This window comes from Nicotiana attenuata, chromosome 2 (genome assembly GCF_001879085.1).
Source record: "Nicotiana attenuata strain UT chromosome 2, NIATTr2, whole genome shotgun sequence".
In the NCBI taxonomy this organism is placed as follows: domain Eukaryota; kingdom Viridiplantae; phylum Streptophyta; class Magnoliopsida; order Solanales; family Solanaceae; genus Nicotiana; species Nicotiana attenuata.
The window spans coordinates 90,772,936-90,793,855 of record NC_031990.1 but is presented as its reverse complement, the minus strand read 5'-3'; the positions used below and the strand labels follow the sequence as shown (position 1 = coordinate 90,793,855).

The following is a 20,920-nucleotide window of genomic DNA, read 5'->3' as shown; positions in this document are numbered from 1 at the left end:
TTATTTCTCCTTTGCCCCAAAACAGCTCCAATAGCTACGTCACTTGCATCACACATCACCTCAAAGGGTTGCTCCCAATCCGGGGCAATGATAATTGGTGCAGTCACTACCCTTCCCTTCAGCTCCTCAAATTCTTTCAGACAGGCATCATTGAACTTGAATGAGACATCTTTCTCAAGCAACCTGCACAAGGGAGAGGAAATTTGCGAAAAATCTTTAATGAAACGACGATAAAAACCTGCATGGCCCAAAAAACTGCGAATGCCTTTGACGGACGTTGGTAGGGGCAATTTTTCAATTGCTTCCACCTTTGCTTTGTCCACCTGCAAACCATTTTTAGACACCTTGTGCCCCAATACTATACCTTCGCGTACCATGAAGTGGCACTTTTCCCAGTTTAGCACCAGGTTCGTCTCTTCACATCTAGCAAGTACTTTATCCAGATTCATTAAACAGTTATCGAAAGAGCACCCAAACACAGAAAAATCATCCATGAACACTTCTACAAATCTTTCAACCATATCAGTATAAATAGCCATCATACACCTTTGAAAAGTCGTAGGTTTATTACAGAGACCAAAGGGCATTCTCTTGAATGCATACGTGCCATATGGACACGTAAATGTGGTTTTCTCTTGGTCCCATGGGGCTATAGCAATCTGATTATACCCGGAGTAACCATCTAAGAAACAGTAATATTCCTGGCCAGCTAATCTATCAAGCATTTGGTCAATAAAGGGGAGAGGAAAGTGGTCCTTTCGGGTGGCATTATTCAATTTTCTATAATCTATACAAATCCTCCACCCAGTGACAGCTCTTGTGGGAATCAAATCATTATTTTCATTAACAACCACAGTCATCCCCCCTTTCTTAGGTACACATTGAACGGGGCTTACCCATTTGCTATCTGAGATTGGAAATACAATACCTGTGTCAAGCCACTTAATCACTTCTTTTCTTACCACTTCTTTCATGATTGGATTGAGTCGGCGTTGTTGCTCTACACTGGGCTTGTGTCCGTCCTCCATGAGGATTTTATGCATGCAAAAAGCTGGACTAATGCCTTTAATGTCAGACATTGTCCACCCAAGTGCTCGCTTGTGCTCACGTAGCACCCTCAATAGCTTCTCTTCCTGCAATTTAGACAATTCAGAAGAAACAATAACAGGTAAAGTGTCAGAGTCACCCAAATAAGCATATTGAAGGTGAGGGGGCAAAGGTTTAAGCTCCAATTTTGGAGCCTCCTCAATTGACGGTTTTGGGGGCGGCCCATCTGGCCTATTCAAGGGCTCAAAGGGGTGTATCCCCTGCATGTAAGCACAGGATGTATCCAGGATGTGCATCATCTCCTCAACCTCCTCATCGTTTCCCATGCTATTGAACAAAATAAGTGCTTTCTCTAGAGAATCGTCTAGATATACACTCGTGTCAAGAATTTGCTCATCCGCCTCAACAACGGATATCATTGAGAGCTCCTCATAGTGGCGGGGAAGTTGGATTGCTTTATAGACATTAAAGACTGCTTCCTCACCATCCACCCTCAAAATCATTTTTCCCTCTCTCACTTAAATAATTGCATCACCAGTAGCCAAGAGAGGTCGCCCCAATATGATTGGGACCAGTTCGTCAGCCTCATAATCCAGGATAATGAAGTCAGCTGGGAAGATAAATTTTCCAATTTGCAGCAACACATCTTCAATCACTCCCTCGGGGTGTGCTATTGATCTATCAGCCAGCTGCAACATCACAGTAGTTGGCCTTGGAGCTCCCAGGCCCAATTGCTTGAACAAAGATAAGGGCATCAGATTTATACTCGCCCCCAAATCGCAAAGAGCACGACCCACATCAATATTACCAATGCGCACAGGAATGGTGAAACTGCCAGGATCCTTAAGCTTTTGAGGAAGCTTGTTCTGGACCCTTGAGGTGCACTCCTCAGTAAGTGCAACTGTCTCAAATTCAGTCAATCTTCTCTTGTGAGCCACTATATCTTTTATGAACTTAGCATACTTTGGAATTTCACGCAGTACATCAACGAGTAGAATATTTAATTGAACCTGGCTCAACATGGAGAGAAATTTGCTAAACATGTGATCATCATTCTTTTTCTGCAATCTCTGGGGGAAAGGTGGTGGTGGCCTTGTAGCCTCCACTGGCTCTAGAATTGCATCAGTATTCTTTGATTCATGCGTTTCCTTAGGTATCAACTCCCCCTCGGGTGTGGCCTTGTCTTTTCTTTTCTTTGGCACTTCCTCCAGCTCCCTCCCGTTTCTGAGTGTAACTGCATTCACTTGAGGATTCTTTTCTGTATCACTAGGGAGAGCGCCTGCAGGCCTGGTGTTTTGATTCGTTGCCAACTGCCCCATTTGCCTTTCAAGATTTCTGAAATCGGTTCTGAGCTGTCGATTGTCAAGCAACAACTTCTTTAGCAAATCATTTGTACTCTCTTCCATTTGTTGGGGTGGCTTCTGAGGTAGATTGAAATTCCCTTGGGGTCTATAATGATTCTGATTCGGCTGATTTCCACCCCATGAGAAGTTGGGATGATTCTTCCAATTTGGATTGTAAGAATTCCCGTATTGTGCATGCTGATTCGGTGGACCTCTGTTCTGCTGCCCCACATAGTATATGGATTCAGGATTCGTAGGGCACATGTCACTCATATGATTGTCACCACATAATTCGCAGCAAATAGCCATTTTTTGTACATGTTGCATTGTTTGTGGTTGCTGCATCGTCATCCTAGTCATCTGATTAGCCAACTTTGCAATATCGGCTCTCATGGCTGACAAGTCATCGAGCTCAAGTAATCCAGCTGATTTTTGCTTAATTGCCTTTCGTGAATCACCCTCACCTTGCCAATTATGATCATTAGCAGTGAAGTTATTTAGCAAGATTTGGATTTCACTGTACGGTCTGGCCATGCAACTACCCCCACAAGTTGAATCAAGATTCATCTTTGAGGCATCATCTAACCCATCCACGAAAGTGTGACCCAATACCTCGTCAGTTTGACAATGATGTGGACAGTCTCTGAGCATCTTTTTGTACCTATACCATGCTTGACGAAGTGTCTCGCCATCTCGTTGTTTGAACCCAAGAATTTGACTCCTCAATATCTTTGTTTTCTTAGTGGGGAAAAACTTGATTAAGAATTTCCGTGCTAGATCATCCCAAGTGCGGATTGAGTTTGCGAGCTCCTTCTGCAACCACCCCTTAGCGTCCCCAAGCAGTGAAAAGGGGAAAAGTGTCAGCCTGACATAGTCCTTGGAAACATTCGGATAATTGTAAGTGTCCGTAATTTTCAAGAAATTCTGAATGTGCCTCTACGGGTCTTCACTAGGTAGACCCACATATTGCCCTGTGGACTGGATCAGCTGCACCATGTATTGTTTGAGTTCAAAGTGCCCTGTGATATTAGGCTTCACAATAGCCTGAGTCATGTTAGCAAGACTGGGCCTTGCGGCTTCAATCACCGTGCGTTCTTCATTCCCTTCCATCTCTATTGGCTGTGGTTGGACTACTATGTCCAACTCTCTTTCAATTCTGGTTCTTGCATCGACTTCCCTCCTTACTCTGTAAAGTGTTCGTTCAATCTCAGGATCAAAGGGAAGTAGATTGTTTGCGCTTCTACTCCTCCGCATTCAAGAGAAGAGCCTGTGTTAACACAAACAAGGTAAACTGAAAATTAAAGCTTGAACAAATAACTAATAAAAGCCTAACTCAGTCAAGTAGCTAATTTCTAAGTCCCCGGCGACGGCGCCAAAAACTTGTTGCGACCAAAACACTCACGCAAGTGCACTTGATCGTCAAGTAATAAAGTAGTGAGTAGAGTATCGTTCCCACGAAGACTTGTGATTAACCATTGACTGATTTAAACTCAATTAACTTATCAATTCAACAGATTTTTCACAAAGGATATTCGTCTTTAATTTACTACCTAAAATATCAATTAATAAACTGACTAAAATAATCAACCAAATAAATAGCAATTTCGAATGACAAGCAGTAGGGGATAATATTCTAGGGTCACGGGCTAGTTAACAATCATGTTGCGTTCTTGGCTTAAAATAACTAATTGATTTATCTGGGTTGTTGATTGACAGGGTTAATATTGCTCATAAGAATCTGTCGAGTTCTTACTCGCCTATTCAAGTTAACTTAATGCCTATATGTCTATGGAATTAAAATTAACAAGAATGCATTTATAAATCATGTATTTCAACCAAACAAGGCAATTAGGTATATGTCTATCCTAACCGCGAATCTGTTCCCCGATGCCCAGGTTCAAGAACTTGCTCTATTTAATTCTATATGCAATCCAAAGTTCCCACTTTCGAGTTCAACTATAAATTCGTAGATAGTATTCCACTGTTAGCTACTCAGCAAAATAATTGAGAACAAAATTAAATAAACAACCCAATATGATTAAACCAACTTTGTTAAATTAAACGCTGAACAACAACAATCATGTTTCACCCATGACCCTAGAACAATAGGTTTTAGCCACTCATAGCACTGTTCATCTCAATAATGTTTAATTTCATTCAAAACGTAAAAACAAGAAGAAGAAAAGAAGAACTTGATGTTGGATTTTCCTCCTTGCCTCTTGCCTCTCTGTTTCTTGCTCTAAACTATGAAAACCTTGATATCTAATCCTTGGGCGAGCTTGACTTTATATAGGTTAAGTGAAATTTCCTCCAGATTTCCAATTTTGCCCCTAACAAATCTTTTCCGGAACTCGGACTAGCCCGAACGCGCTAATGCTCGCGCTAGAGCTCGCGCTAAAGCTCGCGCTAGTCTCCTGACATTCTGCTTCCCGCTTCTGAACTAGCGCGATCGTGCTACTGCTCGCGCTAGTTCAGGTCATTTTTTCTTCAATTCTTTGTCTAGTCTTTGCGCGCACTCAGCTCCGAGGGGTCTTTCTTGCTCCAATGTAGCTCCAATCACAACTTTAAGGCTTCATATAGGTTCACCATCCTGCAATGTGTAAAATTCACAATTAGAGCCCATTTTTCATCAATTAACCATATTATGACATTGAAACATAATCAAGCGGGAGCATAAACAATCGCCAAATCACCTAGACCTAGTCTATTATCATTCTCACGTTGTCTCTCTTTCTCTATCCCTCAAATTCCTTGTATATTTCCTTTTCTCCCCTTATTCTGCGGGAAATCAAACGAAAACGTACCTCTACTTTAATTCCTTTAGATAATCATCTTTAATTATGGCTTCCTAATTAAGTTGCTCTTTAATTTGTTTTCTCTAGATGACCTTATCTTTAATTATATACACCGTTCAACATTTTTAGGTTCTTTGGCTCTTTCCATATACATCAAAAGCCCACATATTTTGGATATTGTACGTGACGTCAGTTATCTAGATACATTCTATTGTCGGTTGACACCATTTGCAAAACTTTGATTTTAGTTACTGCTTGTGAAATCCCGTTAGGTTCTTTGTCAAATATACACCAACTCTTTTCATTCAAATTTTTTGACATTTTTAAAGGGTGTGAGATTCTCAATCTTTTGGTGATTTGATCTTTTAGAATAAAAGAGATGAGTTGTTTTTCATGTTTTTCATCACATGAAAAGAAGTCGTCTCGAAACTCACATAATAACAAAAGAAAAGAACCTTCACCTGCAATTCATCCTCAAGGAGAGACCCTATTTCAACGGCAAACCTCGAAACCAAAGCCACAAACATAAACACATCAAAATCAACAGTCTCGATTTGGTAAGAATGTTGGCTTCTAACATTATTCATAAAATAGCATTATTTACTTTTCTAGAATATATATATATTTTTTTGTCGGGGGCGTAAATCTTTTTAAAACATATAACTTGAGGAAACTCCGATTTGAACATATGTGCTATGCATTCGGCCTCTTTCTATCCGCAAAGCTAAGGCAGGAGAAAACGTGATTTCTGGTGTCGTAGGTTACCTTTTTATATATCTTCCTCTCCCCTGACGTTCTCAAAGCGTTTGCTATCCTTTTTTCTAATTTCTTCTTGTCTTAAGGATGATGATGGAATTTGATTTTCTTAAAAAAGATTACACTCCTTATCTTAGAGTTTAAGTTTATTTCTTAGAGTTAATTTCACATGCACATTATGAGGCAGTTTCACAATGACCAGAAAAGAACATTGGTTAGATTGCGTTCTTAGACATCGCGATGCAATTTTATGCAATCTCAACTGCGCATTTTTCGTATAACGATGGTGTTTGAGCCAATTTATGGTGTTTGACTTAATTTACACGTACCTCAATTATCCGGCCAAGTATATATTACCTTCTATCAATACAAATATCGAATAACTCTGACCACCAAAATCTCATCTGGACATGTATATTTGTAACTTCCAAGTTTTCACATGTTTGTCCATTGAGCTTTAAGGTGCCTGGGGTGGAGGGAGGTTGGATTAATTTGTGTCATTTTGTTAAGGGAAAGGTTATTTTTGTAAACTTTTGGCCTTCTTTATGTAAGAGAAACCTTCAATACAAGATTTTGAACCTCGAATTAGAATCAACATATTTATATAGTGACATTAGTCTATGGCAAAGACAAATCTTTGGGTTGATGCTTTATTTTCATAGTTCTCCTAAATCGGAAATTTATACAAATAGCCGGTCAGATTCACTGTTCACTTTTTAAAGTAATATATAGAGTATACAATGATTACATAAGGTTCTACACATATTATAAAAAAAAAAATTTATACATATATTGTATATTTGTCGGCTATTTAAATTTAATCGATTGACTGACAACTATTTAGATTAATTCTTTTAAATCAAATTTTCCATCTTGTTTGCAGAAGCCACACACCAAAAGACATCTTATAAAGATGAAGGCAACAACAATATTGCAGCTCAAACTTTCACATTCAGAGAATTAGCAACAGCCACAAAGAATTTCCGCCAACAATGTCTTATAGGTGAAGGTGGATTTGGGCGTGTTTACAAGGGCCACCTTGACAAAACTGGTCAGGTACTTCAATGTTTGAACCTTATGTGGTATACAAAGAGTATACAATGATATACATAAGGTATAGTGGTAAGACGCAACACATGATATATGGGTTAACTGCACGTTATGTGTGCGACGTCAAAATAGCACGGTATAGCCAGTTTTCGGACTGGTCATTCAAAAATAGCCAGCGTTTACCAAGTCAATAAAAAATAGCCACTATTTTGCTACAACGGAGACCGGTCCAGCATAATATACTGGAGTTCGGTGCACCTGTATATGAACTCCAGCATATTATGCTGGACCGGTATACTTTGCTGGCTCCAGTATATTATGTTGGACCGGTATACTTGCTGGAACTCCAGTATATTATGCTGGAGTTATACTGTACTTATGCCGGAATTCCATCATATTATGTTGGAGTTCCAGCATACTTATCCTGGAACTCTAGTATAATATGCTGGAGTTCAAGTATACTTATGCTGGAACTCCAGCATAATATACTAGCGTGTTTTTCGGGTTTTGAACAGTGTTTTCGCTCGGATTTATCTTTACATGAAAAGTGGCTAAATTTCGATTACTTTTGAAACTGAGCTATTTTTGAACGACCAGTTGTAAATCTAGCTATTTTTAATTTTCTCCAAGTGTGCGACTCCTTTCATATTAATAAAGTTGGAAGGAGCCCCGGGTAAAAATGGCGTGTAGTAGCCACTAATTAAGGGTGTCTTTAATTTTTATCCACTAATTATAATGCTCAGCAAAAATAGCCACTACTAATAAAAAAAAGACAATTTTACCCTTTCTTCCTCTCTTTCGCGTTGCATTTTCATCTAGAATACCCAAGGCGATTTCACGGTCGGCCTCCTCCATGCTTGGTCAATAGCATCAGGTCTATTAGTGACCCCAATTACTAGGACATAACCAGGTCCATCATGAGATCCTTCTGATTTTGCTTCACTATTCCTTTTACCAATACGTACCGTAGTTCCTTTTGCATCATCAAAATTTTCAAGTTCTGAATTTTTGAGCAGATGTCTCAATTACGTACAGTAATTTCTTTCTTCTTACCTTGTTTTTGTTTCTTTTGGGTTCAAAGATTAAAAGTTAAGGACATGAGTCTTTAAGTTTGACATGCAGGTTTAAAAGTTAAGGACATGCATTCCTTAAATTTGACATGCAGGTTCAAAAGATAAGGACAAACAATCCTTAACTTGTAGTTTCAAGTTCAAAACTTAAGGATAGTCAGTATTTAAGTTATTGTTTCAAGTTCAAAACTTAAGGACTTTCTGTCCTTAACTTTGAGTTTCAGTTTCAAAAGTTAAGGACAGGCAGTCCTTAACTTATAGTTTCAAGTTCAAAACTTAAGGACTTTCTGTCCTTAACTTTGATGTTTCAGTTTCAAAACTTAAGGACATGCAGTCCTTAACTTTGAGTTTCAAGTTCAAAACTTAAGGACAGGCAGTCCTTAACTTTGAGTTTAAAGTTCAAAAGTTAAGGACAGACAGTCCTTAACTTATTGTTTCAAGTTCAAAACTTAAGGACATGCAGTCCTTAACTTTGAGTTTAAAGTTCAAAAGTTAAGGACAGACAGTCCTTAACTTATAGTTACACGTTCAAAAGTTAAGGACAAGCAGTACTTAACTTACGGTTACAAGTTCAAAAGTTAAGGACAATAGGTCCTTAACTTTGACTTACAAGTTCAAAAGTTAAGGACGCTTGGTCTTGAAGTTTGAGTTCCAAGTTCAAAACTTAAAGACATGTAACCTTGAAGTCCTGAACTTAGAGTTCCAAGTTCAAAAGTTAAGGACATGTAGTCCTGAAGTCCTGAACTTAGAGTTTCAAGTTCAAAAGTTAAGGACATGTAGTCCTGAAGTCCTGAAGTTAAGGACATGAGCAGAAGGGTATTTTTGTCCGAGTAGTTAAAGTTTATTAAACCAGTGGCTAAAGACTAAAGACATTTAAAACGCTGGCTTTAAAATAAAGACATAAGCTGTTAGTGGCTATCTGTGCACATCGCCCGAGCCCTGGGGGGGGGGGGGGCATTTGCACAAATGGCCGTTTTAGACTATTTTTTAAATTTTGTCCCCGTTAATACAGTAGGCTATACATGTCTGCAAAATAAAAAAGTAATCCAACAACACTGAAAGGTGAAATTTAGCCGACTGACTAAACGGAGATAAAATTTAAAATGTTGCCTGAAAAAAGGGCATATGGTGCAAAAATTCCGGAGGAGGATAGAGAGACAGACCCCTATTTTTCAGAATTTGCACAAATGGCCTTTTTAGGCTATTTTTAAAATTTTGTCCCCGTTAATCTAGTAGGCCATATTTGGTTAAAATATCATGGTATAGCCAGTTTTCACACTGGTCAATGAAAAATAGCCAGCGTTTATCAAGTTAATGAAAAATAGCCACTATTTTGCTGCAACAGGGACCGTCCAGTATAATATACGGGAGTTCTGGTGCATTTGTGTACGAACTCCAGCATATTATGCTGGACCGGTATACTTTGCTAACTCCTGTAAAATTTGCGGGAGACTGGAGCACCAGTGCTCCAAACTTCAGTATATTATACTGGACAATTATACTTGCTGGAACTCCCGTAAAATTTGCGGGAGTTCCAGCATAATTATGCTTGTACTCCCGTAAAATTTGCGGGAGTTCCAGCATAGTTATCCTGGAACTCCCAGAAAATTTACGGGAGTTCAAGCATACTTATGCTGGAACTCCCGTAAAATTTGCGGGCGTATTTTTCCGGATTTGGAACAGTGTTTTCGCTCAGATTTAAAGTGGCTAATTCTCGATGACTTTTGAAACTTGACTATTTTTCAACGACCAGTGGTAAATCTAGCTATTTTTGAATTTCTCCCCCATATTTGTCTGCAAAATAGTACAAAAATAACCTAACTACATTGAAAGGTAAAATTTAGTCGACTGACTAACAAAGACAAAACTTAAAGAGTTGCTTGAAAAAAGGGCATATGGTGCAAAAATTTCGTTAAAATAGCACAGGCTAGCCAGTTTTCGGACTGGTCATTCAAAAATAGCCAGCGTTTGCCAAGTCATTGAAAAATAGCCACTATTTTGCTGCAACAAAGACCGGTCCAGCATAATATATTGGAGTTCGGTGCACCTGTGTATGAACTTCCAACATATTATGCTGGACCGGTATACTTTGTTGGCTCCAGTATAATATACTGGAGTTCCAGCAAAGTACACTGGAACTCCAAACTCTAGTATAATATACTGGAGTTTCAGTATATTATACTGGAATTCCAGTATATTATGCTGGAGTATTTTTCGGATTTTGAACAGTGTTTTCGTTCATATTTATCTTTACATGAAAAGTGGCTATTTCGATGACTTTTGAAATTGTGATTATTTCTTAATGACCACTAGTAAATCTGACTATTTTTGAGTTTCTCCCTTCGGAGCAGGATAGAGAGACAGACTCATATTTTTCGGAATTTCAAAGAACCCGAGATTTCTTCAATGTTAAAAATAAATACATAAATAAGTTGATCCTGAAATAATACTAACTATTTGTGTCATTTGTCTCTTCAGGTTGTAGCAGTGAAACAACTTGATCGCAATGGATTGCAAGGAAACAAAGAATTCCTTGTGGAGGTGTTGATGTTGAGTCTATTGCACCATTCAAATCTTGTAAATTTAATTGGATATTGTGCTGATGGAGATCAAAGACTTTTGGTGTATGAATACATGCCTTGTTGGGTTTTTAAGGTATTTAATTAATATATTAAATACTTAAAAGAGGGTGAATGGGAAATGGAGGGAAATGAAATTTTTGAGTGAAATTTTAAGTTCCCCCTCCCTTGGCAAATGGGCATTGTCCCATATTGGAAGAGGAAGAGGTTTTTTATGGGTATATAAGCAATTGCTCTTCTTCTAGCTCTTAAAGAGTTGAGAAGAAGGTAAGCCTCGCGCCGTCGTCGTCGTCGCTCGCTCGGCTCGGCTTCAGCTTCGGCTTCGGATTTGGATTTGGATTTGGTCAAATGATCGATTGATTGATTAACTTTTTGGACCAAATTTATTTGTTAATAGTAAAATATTAACAGAAATGTTATTAAATATTTGTTTTAATAACAAAATATTAATATTAAATCCAATCCGTTTTTCTGTTTTGGTAACAGAAAAGTAACTACCCTCTTCAATTTTCCCTCTTTATTTTCCCTCTTTATTATTGAGTAAATGGCCATTTATGTAATGGCATTTATGTTGTGGGCGTTTTGCATAAACAGCCATTCTGAAGAGACCCAACTTTGGCTATAAATACAACACTATTCTGCTCAGAATTTTAAACTACAATTTTCTGAGTTTCCTCTCCTTCTTCTGCATACTTTTAGCATCAAAACAAAGCAAAAAGTAAGTGTGATTTGCTACCGAACTTTGTGTTCGCTGAAACACTGGGGTTTGAAGTACCACTACACCAGTGTGTAATTCGTTCTATCCTGGGAGGAAATAATCCATAACCTTGGGTACTAGGAGGGGATTAAATTCCTTAAGGAAACACTGTGAATTCAGTGGGCTCGAATTGGTTTATGTCATTTCTGTTTATATTCATTACTGTTTATATTCATTTATATTTCCAGAATTTATTTTACAAATACAGTGTAATAACATGCCTTTGGGATCATTGGAGGATCATCTACTAGTTACTTATTTTACCTTTTTGTTATCGTATATTTGATATCTGCATTGGAGCCTGACAAAATTCGGATTTGCACTGAAATGTTTCATATTAGAGGGGGTTAGGGTAAAACACTCCCTAATAAAGGAGTTGTAGCCCTCTGATTAAGGATGGAGGGTTATTTACCACTCCACCATAACCCTTGTTGGTTTTCGAAAAATATTTTTAATTATATACTCCCTCCGTTTCAATTTATGTGAACCTATTTGATCGGGCACGGAGTTTAAGAAAAAATGAAGTCTTTTTGAATTAATGGTCCTAAACAAGTCAAAAAAGGGTTCAGAGTATTTGTGTGGTTATAAAGAGGATGGAGGAAACAAGTTTTTCTTGGATGTGTTTGATGGACAATTTTTTTTCGAAAATAAATCATTTTCTGATGTTTGTTTACCAACAAATATATTCAAAAGCAACTAATTTTCACCAAAAGTGGTAACTGATTTCTCTCACTTATGGGCGTAAGTCATTTTCCTTTCATAACTATGTCAACTCTTAACTTTGTACCACAACTCCAACCAACACCTGGTTAAAAAAAAAGTTTCGAGAAAATAATTTATCATAAAATATTTAATAAAAACTAACTTTTGTCGTACCAAACACACTTTGTACCGTGTAACAAAGTCAAAACTTATTCATTATCCTCCTTAATGATATAAGACAGTTAAAAGTAGTGAACTGGAAATATTCCATTTGACTAATATGCAATGTGTAACATTAACTCTTTATTATTGCATGGAAAATTCTCACTTATTGATTATTTAGGGTTTTACATAGTATAGCTGCCTCCAAGATAATAGCTCATAAATATATAAAGGGTAACTTGATGCACAAGGTATCCCGTGTTCACACAGGGTTAGGGAAACGGCTGCACCCAAGGGGTGTGATGTTGACAACCTACTCTAATATATAAAGCATTAGTGGGTGCTTCCAAGGCTCGAACCAGTGACCAATAGTTCACCCGGTTACAACTTTATCATTGCTCCAAGTCTCCCCTTCCTAGTTGGCAAATGTATAATTTTGCATATGAATGTATAATATACATGAAGGGAGCCTTGGCGTAGCTGGTAAAGTTGTTGTCATCGGGTTCAAGCCGTGGAAACAGCTCCTTGCAAAAATGCAGGGTAAGGCTGCGTACGATAGACCCTTGTGGTCCGGCCCTTCCTCGGATCCCGCGCATAGCAGGAACTTAGTGCACGGGCTGCTCTTTTAATGTATAATATACATATTTATGTACAATTAGTGTATATTTTCTTGCATATTTGGCTAGCAACCGCAATTATTTTTGGTTGACGGATCAAATGTGTTAAAAAAGACAATCACTTATCTACATTTTTTCAGATCTTTCACCAGGTCAATCTCCTCTAGATTGGTTTACAAGGATGAAAATAGCATTAGATGCAGCAAAAGGTTTAGAATATTTACATGATAAAGCCAATCCACCAGTCATTTACAGAGACTTGAAATCCTCAAACATTTTGCTAGATAAAGAGTACAATGCAAAACTCTCAGATTTTGGATTAGCAAAACTTGGACCTGTGGGAGATAATACACATGTTTCTTCTAGAGTTATGGGAACTTATGGTTATTGTGCTCCTGAATACCAAAGGACAGGCCAATTAACTGTAAAATCTGATGTTTATAGTTTTGGTGTTGTTTTATTGGAGTTAATTACTGGAAAAAGAGCAGTTGATATTACAAAGGATGGCCATGAGCAGAATTTAATTACTTGGGTAAGTGAAATATTTTACTTCTCTTTAATTTTCTGCTTTAAACATATGGATTTTACTTATTATAGATGATTGCATGTACTTATCTCTAGGTGAATTAACATAGTAATTTTTATGAAGAATTAACCAAATAACCGCTCACCTAATCTCATAAGCTAAAAATAGTTAGCGGATGTGTAATATATGTATGATTCATGTATATTATATGTATAACTATGTATGATCAATACATAATCAATGTAAACTGGCTAGAAAAAGTAAACAGTGAATCTGAATGGCAATTTGTGTAGCAATTCCTTTTCTTTTTTTTGCATTGTCAGTGTATATAAATTGAAATCCATATGGACTTAACTTATAAACATTGTCCGTGTGAATTAATTTTTTATATTATCAGTGTATATATATGATTGTCAATTAGTTATCTTTTTACAAGGTTATTACTCAATGTTTATCATAGATATTTTGTTGTAATTACCCTTTGAGTTTAAGTTTTATTAAAAAACTAGGTATTTTCCATGATATTATAGCTACTGTGATTTTGCTTTTATTGAGCCGAGTGTCTACCGGAAGCAACCTTTCTACCATCACAATAGGTAGGGATAAGGTCTGCTTACATATTACCCTCCTCAGACCCTACTTGTGGGAATACACTGGGTATGTTGCAACACCAACAAACCTCGTATAGTCCCACGGTGGGGTATGGGGAGAGCATTGTGTGTACAGACCTTACCCCTACCTAAAAGGTAAAGAGACTGTTTCCGGTAGACCCTCGACTCAAGAAAAGACGAAGAAAAAGTAGTAGTAGCAAGCATATTGTTGTAATGCATATAATGGAGACTGAAATCTTTTGTTGTTTTAGGCTGAACCCATATTAAAAGACACAAGTAGATACATAGAACTAGCTGATCCACTTCTTGAAGATGACTTCCCAAAGAAAAATTTCAATCAAGCAGTTGCTGTTGCTGCTATGTGTTTACAAGATGATGCAGCAGTTCGTCCATTGATTAGTGATGTTGTCACTGCTCTTAGTTTCCTTGGTCAAGAACCCTACAATAATATTGGATTAATTGGTTCATCGCCAATAAATAACAACACTACTCAGAAATCACAAGTTCCATTTGATGAAAATCATAAAGAAGAAGAAGAAATATCTGTAGTAGAAAGACAAAGATCAGTTGCTGAAGCTATAGAATGGGGTTCAAATTCAAGAAACACTATGCAAGATCACTAGCTTCTTGTGATTCTTAAATTTGATATCTAATTAGGTTTTTATCTCGATTTCAGTCGTCCAGAAAGATATCAACCCCACTTGTAGGGTCGCACTGGGTATGTTGTTGTTGTTGAGTCGTCCAAAGATATCCTGAGGAGACGACGATCTAGAGCAGGTTCTGTGAATCAAATTGAACCAGTTGATTTTTCTCATATTATGTATAGATATGCGGGGAAAAAATTAAATGTATACAATATAAGATTACATTCATTCTGAAGCCATTAATACTAGATTATGAATTGGCCTCGGATCCTCCGACCCTAACTGCCTATACTGACAGCGTACAGCTAATTAATGCGTTTCACTTACTGAGCAAGGTTCTATGGTCGGTCTGTGATCCCTGGATGCTGATGGAGGAAAGATGATCAAGGGTAGTGAGTGTTGAATTCTTAAATAGTATGGAGCTAGAGTAAGATTAGATAATTCAAATATTGTGTATGTTAAAGGAAAATAGACATATTGTTAACCATATACAGACATATTGTTAACCATATGGAGCTCCAACTAATAATTTTATACTGCATTTGCAGAAAGAAAAGCAACCATCTAATTTGCATATAACAACCTTTTGCAAAAATGTAGAGTATTATACATAGTGGTATACATGGACATATTGATAACCATATACAAACATTAACGCGGTTCAGACCTTCTCCAAACCCTGCATGCTCAGAAATTTAGTATACTAAGCTGAGCTAGACATCGTCCTTTTTTTTTTTTGGGTACGTTTGAAAAAATTAAATAGAAATATTAAAATCTTTCTATTTACAACTAGCGCCGGCTCTATTTTTTTCGCTAAAAAAATAGCGGGCACACTTTTTAATGAATTTATGTTACTCTTTTCAGTCCACTTTAAGTGATTTTTTGCCTCTTTTCACACATATTAAGGAATTCACCCTTTAACATTAATTAACAATGAATTGACCATATTAACCTTAATTTGCTCGTTGGAAATATAACAAACTACTCCTAGGCTCTTTACTCAAAGGCAACTTTGGAAAGAAGAAGTGAATTCCTTCTTGATATCTGAATAATCAAGTATTATGGACCACAAAAAAAGGCCAAAAATCACTTAAAGTGGAGCGGATGGAGTATATAAGATACTAGTAATGTATATTTTGCTTTGGTAGGATGAGTACTGTGACAATATCACTGCTTCTGGTGAGGAGCGCTTCCTCCTTTAAAGGGCCATATGCGACGAAAGTCTTAATTAGTTATGCCAGTAGCGACTGCATTAGTAAGGGTAGTAGATTTCGAATATCATATGGTTATACATACCCAAAAAGGCCTTATTATTCACTAAAAACACATTCCACATAGTAAAACTCACCACAAAAAAAAAAGGAAAAGAAAAAATACATATGCTCACATAAACCATGATAACAAGTTTTATTTTTTCCCATTTTGCCATAGGTTTTCGGTATCCGAAATTCACTGGACCCGATTAATTCGGATTCATATTCGGGTAAACCCATTAAAGAGGTAAAGCGCCCGTTACGAAGAGGTAAAAAAAAGTTACTACTTGTAAAATTCCATAATCCAAATATCATATGCAGAATTTATGACTTTGAAACCAGCAAATCCAGCCTTTTTTGCTAGGGTTTCAAATTCTTCTTTTGTTCTTTCTTTCCCTCCAGAAGTAACTATCATCAAAAATATATCAAGGAATAATGCATTCTTGGAAATCATATCAGTCTTTGGATATTCTGGCTTTATGTGTTCAACTAGCACCAATTTACCAGAGTTAGGTAAGGATTTCCAACAATTCTTCAATATCTTTATGCAATCATCATCATCCCAATCATGGAGTACATGCTGCATATTTTTTAAAGTATCAATATAGTGATTTACAAGATTAAACATTTAGAAGAGGGCCCACAGTGTAAATTTAATAGGTTTAACTTTTAAGATTTTCAACATTGAAATAATTGTACTGTTAAAACTATAGGTTCAGTTATAAGATTTGTTGAGATTTTAGTAGGTTTTTACATATATATATTTCTATATTTCATGTCAAAAGTTATGAATTCAGATAAGTTTGTAGCCGGTAGGCTACATCCGCCCCTGTAAGCGTTGGTCTCGCTCTGAGGCAGTTCTATGAAATTATTGATCTAAAGTTAACTCTTAAATATTAGAGCGGAGTTAAATTTATTTAATAAAAGCTATATATATATTTATTTGAATTTTTTTATAACAATGATATATGTCTGAGTCATCTTGTATGCACCTCAACCATTTACCTGCTATCGGCTACTTTCTGCCATTAAAAGTATCATGTAACTCTACTCATCATGTCTTACATAAGTTTTAAAGAAAATTCAAGGTTAAGGTTTTTTTTTTTTTAAATTCTCATCTCTGATAATCTCAAATTTTACCACTAATTAAAAGGCCAAAATAAATTCATACATTTTGAATATTTCAAAAACAGAGAGAATACTAACTTTCATGAACATTGCATCTCCTTGTGGAACAGTTTGAAACATATCTCCTGAAACATGCTCAACACCTAACAAGAAGGAAGTTGAGCTCTTTATAATCAAATTACTGAAATGAAGGTGATTAGTGAAAAAGAAAAAGTGCTCATATATACTCTATGATTAAAAGAAGTTTATGTTTTATGCATAACATAAAAAATATTTGCAAAATAATCAAAATTAATGTAAGGTGATTACAAGTAAATTTTGTATGATAAACATTAATAAGGACATATTATTACAGATAAAATTATACTAATAATACAATTTTTTTTGATATTATCAGCATATGTAACTTAAATCCTACCTGAATAAATAGGAGTATTCTTGATGAGTTTTATGCACAACATGAAAAATATTTATATAATAATCAGATCACTTATATATCCATGTCCACTTCCAATCAAGAGGTTGTGAGTTCGAGTCACCCCAATAGCAATGTGGGGAGTTCTTGGAGGGAGGGATGCCGAGGGTCTATCAGAAATGTAACAGCCTCTCTACCCCAGGGTTGGGGTAAGGTCTGCGTACACACTACCCTCCCTAGACCCCACTGGTGTGATTATACTGGGTTGTTGTTGTATATATATTGATACTACCAACAAAGGCGGATGTAGTGTTATCTCCGCGGGTTGAACTGAACCCATAATTTTTGACGCAAAGTAAAAATTTATATATAAAAATTCATTAAAATTGCAAAAATAGTAGATATGAACCTATGACTGTAAAAATATAATGGGTTCAATGCTAAAAACCTTAAAACTTGAACACGTACAATTTAAATCCTGAATCCGCATCTGACTGCCAGCTTATATAACTTAAATCTTACCAGGATAAGTAGGAGCAATCTTGATGACATGGGGGAGATCAAAATTAACACCCTTAATATGAGGATATTTGGAAACTATAGAAGCCATTGTTAAACCAAGTGCACCTCCAACATCTACCAATATTTTTACTTCTTGAAAGCCATTGTAGGACTCAAGAATTTTATTTATGATTGTTCTGTTGATGCTTTGTGTAGATCTATTAGTTACCCCTGCATATCTTTTGTCCTTTCCATGATATTCAAATACACCCATTCCATGGGCTTTATTGAATGGTATTTCTCCTTCAAGAATTGCATCCTTCAAGTGAAACCTTACAAAGTGAAAGATTTTCATTAGCAAAAAAAAAAAAAAAAGATTTTCTATTAACATTATTGAAAATATAGGTTAACTTCTAGATACCGTCAAACAGCATGCGAGAACTTTACACTATCAGATCAACTAGTCAACTGAACGATAATTAACCGTCATTCAAAAAAATGAGATTAGTATGTACATCAAAAAAGAGTTTAAGTTCTGTGCATTAATGGTGCATGGCGACAGTATGGAAGAACTTTACACTATCTCGTCAACTAGTCAACTAAAAAATAATTACATGTCATCCACTAAAAGTAAGATTAGTATAGATATTGAGAAAGCTTAAATTGATGGTGCAAAACATATTTACATATCATGCCACCATTAGGTAGTTTAAAGTAAATCTCTATGGCAAACATCAATCAATAATTTGGTAAATATGCTAACTAACCTACTATTACAATCAGACAGATATAGTGTAAAAAATCTTTAAACTGACAATGTATGTAACTTAAATTCGCTGAAACATAAGACAAATTACCCGCTACAATAAGTTAAAGTACACCAATATGGTAATTAAAGATAAAGTTCTACAACAAATATTAATCAATAATTTGGTAAAAATACTGACCTACTATCGCTTGTAAAATCAAACAGCTAGAGTAAAAAATCTTTAAACCGTTAGTGAGTGTAACTTAAATCCACTGAAAAATAGTAAGACAGATTATCTGCTACAACAGGTTAACGTGCACTAATAGAGTAAGATAAAAGAATTTTATTATCAGTATATATAGATTAAATTCATTAAAATATTTGAAGAGAATTCTATGTATACCAAGGAGTAACCATAGCTTGGTCATTCATCAAGAGAAATGTGGGAGCAATTGATACCCCATCTTCATTAGTGACAAGATTTCTACTAAGAGGTGTTAAACTATATAATAAACTTTGTTTAACTCCATTTTCATCCTTATTAAGTGTGAAACTCAATAAGGATTGGCTAGCAAGAAAACTCAAAATCTTTTCAATCATAAGTGTGGCTTGAGGGTTTTTTGTTGGAATTTGTGAAACAATTTGGGAAGAAGATAATTGTGCATTTGGACCAACTTTTGACAAAAGATCAAATATACCAAGTTCCATTGTGACTTTCAAGACCATATTAAGAGCTAAACCAATTGGCAATTGCATAACACTTAACAAATCTTCCTCTTCATTGGACATTAAATTCTTGTTTTGATCTTTTGATATGTCCATTTTTCAAATTTTTGGGCAATGATAATTCACTCAAAAAAAATTTAAAGGATTAAAAATATATGATGGGGTTGTTGAATATGTGTTGTTGAAGACTTTGTTCCTTTTATAGCACTATGGTAATTATTTAACTAGCTAGTAGGAGTACTATGAACCAAACAATATTAGAAAAACAAACAAACCAACAAAAGGGATTTTAGAATTCATGGGAAGAATCTAACTATGGCATCTTTCAGCCATTCTTTTAGCTTAACTTGTTCTACATATTTACTCAAAAGGAAACTGAGACAGGGTCAATGGACGATCAATAAGACATATGGTCTAGGCTGGTGACTTTCATTACGCTTTGGAGGGATGTCTGTCTAAGGTCGGCCCAAGTGGTCAAGCCTACTTTATAGTTTGTGGCAGTAGTGGCCAACTTCGCACGGCCCTCAAAAATAGTTTAGGAGCTCATTATACTTAATTGATTAAAAGTACAAATAAACATCAAATGCTAAAAGATACTTTAAAAATGTTGAAACTAATTTTGAAAAATAATCATTTGTTACTTGGATAAATATTGAAACTGATAATAAGATGTTGGTTGAAAAGTGCTCATAAGCATTTTTTTAAATGTATTTTTAAAATGACTGAAGTGCCCTTAAAGTTATTCCAATATTGAAAGAGGTTGATTATCGCAAATTTTTTAATTTCAAATTGATTCTGATAAAACTAAAAATTTTATGTAGTTCAATATAATTATGAACAAACAATAGAGAGAAAGATGAACGACGAAAACAAAAAGGAAGAGGAGCAAGAGGTTTTATTTTGAGAAGGATATTTTGGGGATTACAAAAGGTGTAGCGAATTTAATGTGCTAAATTCACTTTTTTATTCAGATTTTTTTAATTATTGGAGATTTATTAATAATGAAATGATTTTCTAATTATTTACCTATTTATTATTTTGTCATTAACTCTGCTAAGATAATATAAAATTTTCATTCCAATATTTCAAGATACATTGTCTTTTTATGAATTTTAGATTAAATTTTGTTAAGCGTGGCATCTATATATTCCAAACCAAAGGAACTTGACACAACAATAAATTTATAATATTGATTTGTTGGACAGTATAAGGCTAAAATAAGCCAGATTTGCCCTTTCGTACCTTTTGTTTGATTTCTCCAATAATGAATTAAGTAGTTTAACTTGTACGGATTGCTTTACAGCTTGTTTGGATTGTTGTTACGTGTCGTTTCATAATACATCATATTATATTGTACTGTATTGTTTGATAAATACAATGTTTGGATTGATTGTATCGTTTGCCGTCATTTCATGATGTCACGCACTAACAATATGAAGAATAACTTGCAATATTGCTAAGAAAAAATAGGATACGAAGTAGAATTATTA

At 35.8% G+C, this 20,920-nt stretch overlaps 2 protein-coding genes across 2 annotated transcripts; one reads left to right on the top strand and one right to left on the bottom strand.

Annotated features, from left to right (window-relative positions):
- LOC109222041 (serine/threonine-protein kinase At3g07070-like) lies at positions 6,225 to 14,638 on the top strand. The gene is made up of 5 exons (XM_019386453.1): positions 6,225 to 6,246; positions 6,825 to 6,997; positions 10,540 to 10,702; positions 13,019 to 13,410; positions 14,267 to 14,638. Exons 1-5 carry the CDS (start codon positions 6,225 to 6,227, stop codon positions 14,636 to 14,638), a joined length of 1,122 nt encoding a protein of 373 aa, XP_019241998.1.
- Positions 15,908 to 19,602, bottom strand: LOC109214785 (caffeic acid 3-O-methyltransferase-like). The gene is made up of 4 exons (XM_019378737.1): positions 19,108 to 19,602; positions 17,978 to 18,288; positions 17,119 to 17,183; positions 15,908 to 16,492 (listed from the first exon to the last, which is right to left on the bottom strand). The coding sequence occupies exons 1-4, from the start codon at positions 19,524 to 19,526 to the stop codon at positions 16,196 to 16,198; spliced, it is 1,092 nt and encodes a 363-aa protein (XP_019234282.1). The 5' UTR covers positions 19,527 to 19,602; the 3' UTR covers positions 15,908 to 16,195.